Here is an 11,011-nt window from a genome sequence, read left to right on the forward strand (position 1 = left end):
GTAATGACTACCAAATGATGCAAAGATATATAAAATGGACCTTTGAAGTGTGATACCAATCAGAGTTGTCATTTGAACATCATCCTTAGCACGGTGGTTAGTTAGATAGCTCTTGTAATCATAAACACTAGATACCTCGTGAAATCAATATTATAAGTAAGGCTCTAGTACCACTTGAGAAACATGCAAGACACATCTAACTATCATTCCATACATGCTAGTTTTTTATTTCATCAATCAATCCTACAACTAGCATACACCACACAAGCATGGATATAATGCAACATACAAGTTTATAAGTTTGCCCCCCCTACTTGTGTGCTTCCAAATTTTAATGATCCCCTTCATTTGTCAATCCTATTAATCTTTATGAATTTCTCTCTCCCTTTTATCATTAAGTACCATAAAAAGTGAGCTCGAATTTAAGATAGGTTGCTGTGAAACATGCTATGTGAGGATAATTTTTTCAAATTTGGTTCAATCTAGATCATTTGTCAAAGATATTTAACTCGGTTTGATCCAATGACAAGCTTTTTCACACCTCATTTCAAGGGTTATCTTGATAATGTTGAGTTAAACATTTATAGCTCATTTTCTAGATCAAACACTAGAATTGTAAGCCCATAAACATGTCATATGCTACCACTAGACCATTTTAAACATAGAAGCAATAGTGGTAGGGTTTTTAAATTTTTTGCCACCCTTAAGTGTGCTAACCCTGTGTGTGTCAATGACACGTGGGACCATATGAGTCACTGACATGTGGGCCAGGAATGGCAAATCTGTAAGAACCCACCCATAACGATGGCATGTGGTGGCAAATAATTAAAAGTCCCATGGTAGTACCATACAAGCATCAATTTTTTGATTTTTATAAATAAGCCTAAGACATGTGAGGAATGCCTAGATGCACTAACCAAGTCCTTAACAACATATGTATGTCATGCCAAGCAATTTTACCTTGCTTTACTCAAAGGAGAGGCATGTCATATGATGAAGATGCATCAGCACATATTTGACAAGTCAAGTATGTTCAATTTATTTCTTAGCTTGCAAAACCTCTTTTCATCAAGTGGCTTCGTGAAAACATCGGCAAGTTGATTTTGGGTACCCAACTCTCAATACAAATGTCTCCTTTTTGTTGGTGATCTATTACGAAATGATGATGGACATATATACGCTTTGTTCTTGAATGTTGAACCGGGTTGTTAGTGAGCTTCCACATCAAACAAGCCTTTTCAACTTGCTAACTTCATCAAATAATCCAAAGTAAATTGGACACTTAAGTTAGCTTTTCACAAATACTTTTAATAGTCTTTCTCATGCATCTCACCATGTTACTAAGCGCTAGGTATATACAAAAGAGACTCACACTTAGTGGCACTAGATAACCATTCCAATTAAAATTTTCTCCTTTTTATAGTACATTTATCTATCCTAAACCTACTCACACTCTCTATGGTGTCTTGAGTGGCAAAACAAAACAGCCTTATTAAATATACCTTTGCCTTGAGCTCGTTTTGTTTTTCTCTTTTTTTCAAGTTGGAATACTTGAATATCATCTTTTGGTCACTTTCATCACCATGACCATCACCTAGCTCTATCACTTGGTGTGTACCAACCTAGCTTTGTATTTCACTCATGACAAAGGCTAATACACTTAGGTTTCATCAATTATCCAAAACCAAACTTGGATTTTTACCTAGGATGGGCCTTGCTCTAGTGGACGTAGAGGACCTTACAAACAATATTAGCACTAGCAATTGGTTGTTGTCCATTAGCAACACATTCTGCTTGTATAGTTTCCATCTTTTCCTGCGAAATTGAATTAGTAAAACATTAGGTTACAGATAGTGTAAGAGGACTTCAATTGAAAACCCAAGAGATTTATTCATAACAAGTAATATATGGATCTTCCTCAACCTACTGCAGATAGAGATTACATAAGCTTTAGAAGATTTTAGTATATTTTCATAACACTGCAACCTTCTTTTATGGCAATGGTTTCAATTGATGTCAAGGAAAGTAAAAGAAGGTATTTACGATTGCTGCTCTTGCAGTAACATCTTCATCGGACGGACTATTTTCTTCTTCACGTTCCGCTGAATTCCTATTCTTCTCCTTCTATTTACATTGCACATGAGTTTCGATTTATATTTATACAAAGGCAATAGTAACAATAAAACACAACCATTAATTATATTTTTTTTACAGTTGGACAACATAGGAGCGAGATCCTATAGCCTATACAGTACTTCACTTTTGCACGGTTTCGAGGCGGATAATTTTCTTCTTCACGTTTGTTGCATTCCTATTCTTCTCCTTCTATTTACATTGCACATGAGTTTTGGTTTATATTTATACAAAGGCAATAGTAACAATAAAACACAACCACCACTTATAATTTTTTAATGTTGGGCAACATAGGAGCGAGATCCTATAGCCTGTACAATACTTCACTTTTGCACGGTTTCGCCTGTTCTTCTCAGATGTTTCCTATATCTTCATTTGTGTTAGACTACAACACAAATAGAACATAGCAAGACTAGATAGAAAATCGATAGGCTCACAGACCTTGTTCTTATCACTAGACCAAATCTTGACAAGTTCGCGCCACTATACATCGTCTATGCCCTTGAAGTATTTTTTTCTTCAACCTGTGGCATTGCTACCATACCATAGTCTTCACTACATCCTAGCAAGCTTTTTCTATCGGTGAGTCAGCAGATCAACCCATAGTCTTCTCTGCTCCCAACGCTCGCAATTGACACTACTCTCGCCCTACTCCTCAACAACGTCAATTTCTCCCCGGGTGTTAATGTCGCAACAAGGTGTGTCGTGCTGCGTCCGAGGGCTACTTGCAACATGCTGGCGGTGAATGAGTTTGGCGTGAGCAACCTAAGGGCGATGGCGTTCTCGTTGTTGGTGGCGACGTCGTTGTAGGCTAGTCTTAACATATCTCGTGAGAGAACGAGATGCAATGGTGGCCGGTTTCAATGTTGTTGTCAAGCTCAATCTGCTTGGCGGCGCCCCTTCTCGCAAGTGGCGGGTGTCCTTTTCCCTCTCCTATGCCTCCGCCACCGTTGGCCTTACACGACCGTGGTGTCATCGCGGGCGCCACATTTAACTATGCAGACAAATAAATAGGATTCCTACCTAGGAGTTGTTTAGTTGGTGAAAATTTTTAGTTTTGTCTATTGTAGCACTTTCATTTATATTTGATAATTACTCCCTCCGTCCTAAAATAAGTGTCGTTTTCGTTTCCCGAGAAATAACTTTAACTAAATATATAGTAAAAAATATTAGTATTTATAATACATAATTAGTATCATTGGAAAGATCTTTAAGTCTAGTTTTTTAACAAATTTATTTAGAGATATAAATATTGCATATATTTTCTACAAATCGAGTCAAACTGGTGGCACAAAAACCTAAAACGACACTCTTTTTGGGACGGAGGGAGTATTGTCTAATCATGAGCTAACTAGGCTTAAAAAATTCGTGTCACAAATTACATACAAACTATATAATTAGTTATTTTTAATCTATATTTAATGTTCTATGTATGTGCCGATGTGAAGAATCTTGAAAACTTTTAAAAAAAATTGGGGGAACTAAACAGCCCCGTAGCCTAACTCTACGAGAAATAGAAACACACACAGCAAGTTGCACCTGCTAGGAATGCTGCAAATCGGCAAACCGCCCGCTAGATCTCGCTCAAAGGGTCCGCTCCTGTTGCATTTTGCATCCGACAGTTACGATTACGAGACTCGGCATCGGGCACGCCAGTAGGAGCGAGACCGCGGCCGGGGGTCGCGCCCCAGCCCCCGCCTGGTCACCTCGCGTAAACGAGAAAACGGGCGAAGGAAGAAGAGGCCCCCCGGGAGAGCGCAGCGAGCGGCGGGCGGCAGCCAGCCAGCGAGTCGAGCCGAGCAGCCGCCGCACGCGGCCACGCGCATCGGCACCAACCCAAAGTTACACGACACAGGGGCAGGGGCACCCTGCTCTTCCCCTGCCTCTGCCTCTGCCTCTGCCTCGCCCTCGCGTTCGCGTTCGCGTTCGCCTCGCCTAGTCTCCTTTCTTTTCCTCTCGCTCTCCGCCTCCATCAGCTCGAGCCGCTTCCTTCCACCCACCACCTGACCTCCCTTCCTCCTCCTCCTCGTTCCCTCCCGGAAGGAACGCCGCGCGCAGAGCCGAGCCAGCGTCCGGAATGCCCGCGCAGAAGCGCCCGCTCCCGTCGTCCGTCTCGCCAGGCCCCGACGCCCACGTCGAGGAAGCTCCTGGCGCCGACGCGGACGGCTGCGGCGGGGGCGACCGGCGGTCGCCGAAGCTGACGCTGAACGGAGTGGAGGAGCGGGACGGCGGGCCGCGGCAGGCCAAGGACCGGCGCCACGGTACGACTGGGCTTTCGACGACGCGCGGCCCGCCGACTCGGGTCATCGTCTCGCGATGCGCGTACGCATCGCGCGGTGCTGCCTCTGTATGGGTGTAGCTGAGAGCGTGCTTGTCTGATGGGCTTGGCAGATTCCGACGCTGACGACGAGGAGGAGGAAGGAGACCGCGAAGGCGGCGGCGGCGGGAGCGGGAGCGGGAGCGGGAGCGGAGGCGACGACGACTGCGACAGCCAGTCGTCGCAGAGCGACGGCGTGATGGACGAGTAAGTAAACCATGGGCCGCCCCCCTTCCCTCCCGTCTCCTCCGCTCTTCCCCGTCTCCTCCGCCGTCGCCTGCTCTGCCGCCCGTAGCGATTTGGCGGTGTCCTGTCGTCACGTCCCCGTGCGCCAGCTCCCGTTCGGCCGGGAGATGTCAGAGGCCGCCGGCGGGAGGTGTCCAGTCCACCCGCCAGCCCTGGCGGCGGCCGCTTTCGTCGTGGTGACGTCGGCTCGAGCGCTCCCTTCGCCCCCGAGGCGTGGGATCTTCGTAGTGTTGTGGACCCGCGAGCCAGCTCGGGTTCGTCGTGGCGGACTGGCGGCGGTGGCGGCCCGCCACCCTGAGTTGTTCTTGTTTGGTCGAGCCGGCTGTGCTGGCGGTGTCCGCTTCGTTCCGCGCGGCGGCGGAATCGCTCCCATCACCGCCAGGGCCTGGGATCTTTCCGTAACATGCATGCTTTCGTCATGTCGCACGGTTCCGGGGGCGCCGTGCTCGTGACGGCAAATGCCGGCGGGCGCATCCGGGGTGGATCGTCACTTGCCCAAGCTGTTCTGCCGGAGCCGCCAGCCACAGGCCCACAGCTGAATCGGCGCTCTTGTTCATCGTGGTTCAGCTGCCCACTGGAACAGTTGGCTATTTTTCTTGCTCCTGAATCGTGTACGTCTACGGCGAACTCTTTCCTGTGTCCGGTTTGTCTCTGCTAGCCTGACCTCCAGGATCGCAATGGTCTTGGCGTCTCTTGGCATGCGTAGGCGACCCTGTGAGCCTCCTTGTGCACCCGTATTCTTTGTATCGAATGGGGCTACTGTTCTCTTAACATTAACATCTGGTTCTGGAGTGACATTCGAGGTCCTTCATCCATGTAATATCTTCTTGGGGGTGGGGGTGCAGCGTGCAGGGTATCTGTTCTTCGTGTTTCCAGTTGTTCGTGGCAAGAGTTTGATTATTTCAGTCATGAAGTGTGCTGTCAAGCTCCGAGTATCTGGTATCTTGTTCTACTGTTGCTATCCTGATTCCTGATCACCCATGACTGCGATAGTGCTTACCCTGTTTAGTACCTAACTCAGTTTAGTGCAGAAACTTTTCTTGCTCTCCTGATATATAGCATATGACCTCTCCATCAGCTCTTTTGATGTCTTCCCTTGGTGCCAAATTTTATAATGTTAACTGTACCTGATTTCTTACATCTTTACTTATTATTTTTCGCATTGTATGGTTTATACCCTGCATTCCTGTGTCCTGCATTTGGTACTTGATTACTTGTTAGAAGGTGCAAATCAGCTCCTCAATTGCTGTGAGATCAGTACAGTTTAGTCACTAACGAATATCTTTTGTTATATATTATTCAGTCTGGATAATTTTGTAGCATATTTCTGGTAGACATCCTATTATTGTGGGTGGCTTCTGGATACTATAGGTTCATTGAGTCACCAATACATACTAGAATGCGTTTTCTTCTCTTCTGCTTGTGAATTTGAGTTGGAAAGCTTAAGAGTCCTCTCTGGAGTTCAATTACTACTTAAGTGTTAATAGTATCAGTTTCCTGCACACACACACACAAAAAAAAAAACAGAGGAAGGGCTAATAATTTCAAGCTCTTACCTTCCTGTTCTGTCCTCCTCTTATGCCATTGTGAACATCACCTTCTTCATGTCCTAGCTGTGTAATGATCTTGCGGTGGACTTTGTGTTCCATAGATTGTGGATACATGATTGATGTAAAAATGGATATTAAGAGATTTGTCCTCGCTACGGTCAAAATTTGTACTGGTACCTTAATGTTTTTTTAATACAGGTTTACACTTGTGAAGTTAGTGGATGTTCGGAAGGAAGTGCAGTGCCCTATATGCCTAGGTAACCACATGCTCTGTCAACTTGCTTTTCATTTTCAGAGTTCCTCTTTACTTTGGACGGGTTCTCTTCTGAATTCTGATAACTTCACTTTCAATTGTAGTTAGATGTTACTGTTATCTAGATGTCAGGTTATTATTAGTATTTGCTACAAGATATTAACTAGCAAATTCCATAGAATACATGTGTGAAAGTACATGAGTTGTCGTTATCTTCCAAAAAAAGGAGATGTACGTGGATTATGCTTTTTTTTCCTTTTAACTTTCAGAAAAGCCTGAAAGTCAAGCTCATCACATTTGTAATCTTTTTCTTTATGTGCTCTTAGGCCTAGCTGGTTTACATTAGAAGCTAGGTTCTGTAAGCTTTTCATTTGTGAAATTGTAAGTAGCATTATGTGCAAAATGTGGGTGCCTGACCATCTGTCCCTGTTATTATGATCCTATTTTGCAGGAATTATTCGGAAGACAAGGACAGTCATGGAGTGTTTGCACCGGTTTTGTAGGGACTGCATAGATAAATCAATGCGGCTTGGGTATGGTGCCATATGTTATTTGTCTAATATGCCTTGTGCCAGTGCCATTTCTTAAAAAATGGAGTCCTAACCTGGTTACAGTGTCAAACCTTGAAAATACACTTTCATTCCATTATTATTTAAGTTCCGCTATCTGTTTTCAGAAATAATGAATGCCCAGCATGCCGCACTCATTGTGCAAGTAGACGTTCCTTGAGGGATGATCCTAACTACGATGCTTTAATTCTAGCTTTATATCCAGACATTGATAAGTATGAGGAAGAGGTGATGTATAAGTTCTTCAGAAATCATGCTTTGCATTCTTTCTTTGGTTAGTTTTCATCTTAGGTCTGCTGCAGTGCCTCTAATTTGCTTGATACTACAGGAACTTGCATTCAGTGAAGAGGAAAGGACCCGTAACAAAAGGGTAGGTCTATCTGTCTGTAAATCAGCAATTTGTTTGAGGCTGGAGGACATGATTTCCCTTTTCTATTTTGTATTTTTGCTTTTATTTGTATTGACATTGGTTTCGTTCTCATGTAAGATTCAAGAATCCATTGCTGAGACATTTCGGAGACAAACTGAAGCACTTGTGAAGAAGCGCTCCACTGTAAAAGGAACAGATGCAGCTTCTACAAGGAAGACTCGACGGAATATGCGACCAAGGAGGAGAGGGCGAATTAGTTCTCCTGATATTGCCCCAACTGATTTTGATGATGAGGATAGAGAAGAAAATGGTGATGTTGGAAGCAAGGACTCATCTTCTGTTGATGATCACTCCCCAGATGTAAGGCCAAAAAGAGCTCGGAGGTGGCCCATGCCACGTCGTTCCCCTGCTAAGACCATTGGCAATACCGACAATAGCATTGAGGATAATGATGACTCAGGAGGTGCTAGAGACTTTGTGACTGCTTCTCCACTGCGTGGAGAGATGCTTGCATGGGGGAAAAATGGCACTCGCAGCCAAACCCGACATGGCAACACCAGTGGCTCCAGTGGAAGGATGGGCAAGGGTGGCCGTGTTGCCAAGTTAGTGGATCAACTCCGTAATGCTGATGACTTTGATAGTAAGGTAAAAGGAAAGTACATTACATGCACCGGTTTCTAATTTGCTGTTGTGGTTTCTTAATTATACTTCAGAATGTTCATAATACTAACGTGCTGATGAATACGTTTGTTAGAAAGGCTAGCTGAGGTAGCAGAGCTTGTACAGAAGTCCATGAATCATCAATTTGGTTTCCTAATATTTTCTTTTTTTGTTGCAGTTGAACCTGTATCTTGTCCTGCTTCCACTTGATGGGCAAAGTGTGCCTAAACTGGAAAAGCCCTACCTCAGTTGCCTGCCAACACTATCTGTTCAGCATCTCTGCCAGGTTGGTTCCATAAACTTGTTGTTGGCCTTGAGGAATTTAGTTTATCAGATGAATAAACAAAGGCTGTGCTCCTGCATCTTTCCAGTTTGTTGCTCTTCAGTTGTCTCGGCAACCCAAAGAAGTCGAGATATATATCAGGAAAAACATGGATGCATGCTTGTCAGCCAATGACAGTAGTAAACACGAGACAAAGCCAGATCAGTCTAATGGTTTAGAGAGATTGTGGGAAGAGAAGTCTCTTTTGGATCTCTACCCTTCCCTCGCCACCCGTCAAGGAGATCTGGTATTCTCAATCTCCAAATGACTGCCCAACCATTCCTATTTATTTCATCGTTTCTTCTTTTCTAAATCTTCTGCATTGTTTTCCTATCTACCCCAGGAATTGTTGTATTCTCTGAAAGCACAAGGACAGGGGTAGATCAAATATGTGGAACCAGTTTTTCCTTCACTACCAACTCGATCAGTCGGATCAACACCGCGGTCTGCAAGGATCTTCAACCGGTGGAAGCTTGTACATAAGGCATTCGATATATAAAAAGGTCTGAAAGTAGCTTACTTTTACTTGTTTTAAATTTGCTCTGATATCTTGTGAGGTATACGGTATAACAAGTTCGTTAGTAAAAATGTATGGAGTTGAGCAGCGGCAAACCAGCAATCTGAAACAGGCTGAGCAAAGCTATGTCTAGTTCTGTAGTCAGTATTAATTGTGTACCATTTGAACTGATGCAAGTAACTGAACAACTCATCTGTCCCAAGACCAAGATGATCTGTGGCTTGCTGTCGTCACCTTGTGTGCTGCGTTCGCGTAATCCATGTTGTCACGGCACGTGTCCGCGGATTAGAATATCTGATGAATCAGTTGTTACGACAGTAATGATAAGCTACTCGTAATAATATCTGCAGAGCTTCTGTAGGGACAGCAATGGAATTATTATTTTTTGTAGTACAATAAAGTTCACCGGTCGTTGCTGACCTGTGCGAAGCTGACAGGTCACGTTGCTCGCGCAGTCCACTAGCTTTTCCTCCGGTGTTACTGGCTTGCAGCGCGCATTTTCGTATCGGAATAAGCAGGCTAGGGTCTTGTTTAGTTTTTTTTTTAAATAGACATGGTAGCGATTTTTTATTTTTATCTATATTTAATGCTCATGCTTATACATGCGTCTCAAAAAATTGATGTGACCAGGAATTCAAAAAATTTTGCATTTTTTTTAAGTAAACAAGGCCGCTAGGACGCCCGAGTTCAAACTGTCCGGTGGGGCCAGTACGGCACAGGCCACGACGGCTCGAGACAGCCAACTTCTAGCTCGATCAGTGGCTGGAGTCTGGTTTGTGAGAGCTAAAGGTCAACGTGGCAGAATGATTCGATGTACTGCTCATAACGAAATACTCCTTCCAAATTGGAAATCGTTTTAATTGTTTTATGTCAAATGTGTTCAATTTTAGTTAAATTTAAATATAAATATATTAAAGTCTGTAATGTCAAATAAAATATACTGTATCAAAATATATTTCATGCTTTATCTAATATAAATCTTTTTTATGCTATAGATGTCTGTATACCTTTATATAAACTTAGTTAAAGCTAGAGAAGTTTGACTAAAGACAAACTCAAACGCCTTGCAATTTAGATTGAATGGAGTAGTACTTCATAAATTTTCCTTAAGTTCTAAAAAGATATAGAGGATCAAACTCTGGATCAATGAGTAGCACAAAGTAGACTTTTGGAATATGACTAAGGTACTAACACAAAACTAACATAAAAGTTCTCAAATTTATCTAATAAGGTATTAAATAATTTGTAAGAGAATTTTGATAGTGGTTTTGGCCTCGGCAAAAAATATACAGCCACGGGAGGAATAAAAAACAAAGAGGAGGGAAGGAAACAACAACAGCTTTAAACTAAAGAAATGGTTCACAATATCTATACAAAGTTTGTAACTATGAATACAATGCGATTGCATAGAGCGATGACAATTACAGTCAAGAAAGAAACCAACCTAAAGTATTTGACAAAAAATATTCTAAATAAATATCCAAATGTACAATAAAAATAATGTAGCTATCTGCACTATTTGCACAGACCATTTTGTAAGTTCTCTAGAATGGCATGTTTTCTTGAGATAGAGGTGATCTATAGTAAACACTCAAGACTTTTACTTGAACAAATGGTTCTTCTTTGGAAATAAACAAGGTCAATTTGTACCCTCACAAAAAGGCGTATTTTTAGGTTATCATAACAACTTTGAGTTCAGTTTGGCTCCTACTTCATAGAAGGCCGGAAAACCATTATGTCAGTGCATCAAACAAATCTCAACTATAATCATTTTATTTTACATTTTTTATTTTTTAAATATCTTGATGCATGTTAAAATCTCAAAGTTTAGGAACTACGATAAACTATTCTTAATTGATATTTTTCAAAATAATTCACTAAAAATATTTTTAGTTCTAACAGCCAGCCTGTATGAGTATGACGCGACCAAATCATGCATGCCACATTGTAGATCCAACATGATCATTCTTGTCGCACTATTTCTTTTGGCGTGGCAAAGTAGTTTTGTCATTCTACTCCGCTGCATGACAACGAGGATACCTAGCCAAAACTCGTTTCAACGACCTTTTCTATC

The 11,011-nt window shown here is 42.7% G+C and overlaps 1 protein-coding gene across 1 annotated transcript; it reads left to right on the plus strand.

Moving 5' to 3' along the window:
• On the plus strand, positions 3,935–9,170 carry LOC8064193 (putative E3 ubiquitin-protein ligase RING1a). The gene is made up of 10 exons (XM_021446791.1): positions 3,935–4,394; positions 4,525–4,657; positions 6,445–6,503; positions 6,951–7,032; positions 7,176–7,296; positions 7,397–7,438; positions 7,556–8,083; positions 8,277–8,384; positions 8,470–8,667; positions 8,764–9,170. The coding sequence occupies exons 1-10, from the start codon at positions 4,211–4,213 to the stop codon at positions 8,800–8,802; spliced, it is 1,494 nt and encodes a 497-aa protein (XP_021302466.1). The 5' UTR covers positions 3,935–4,210; the 3' UTR covers positions 8,803–9,170.

Source organism: Sorghum bicolor, chromosome 9, assembly GCF_000003195.3.
Source record: "Sorghum bicolor cultivar BTx623 chromosome 9, Sorghum_bicolor_NCBIv3, whole genome shotgun sequence".
Classification (NCBI taxonomy): Eukaryota; Viridiplantae; Streptophyta; class Magnoliopsida; order Poales; family Poaceae; genus Sorghum; species Sorghum bicolor.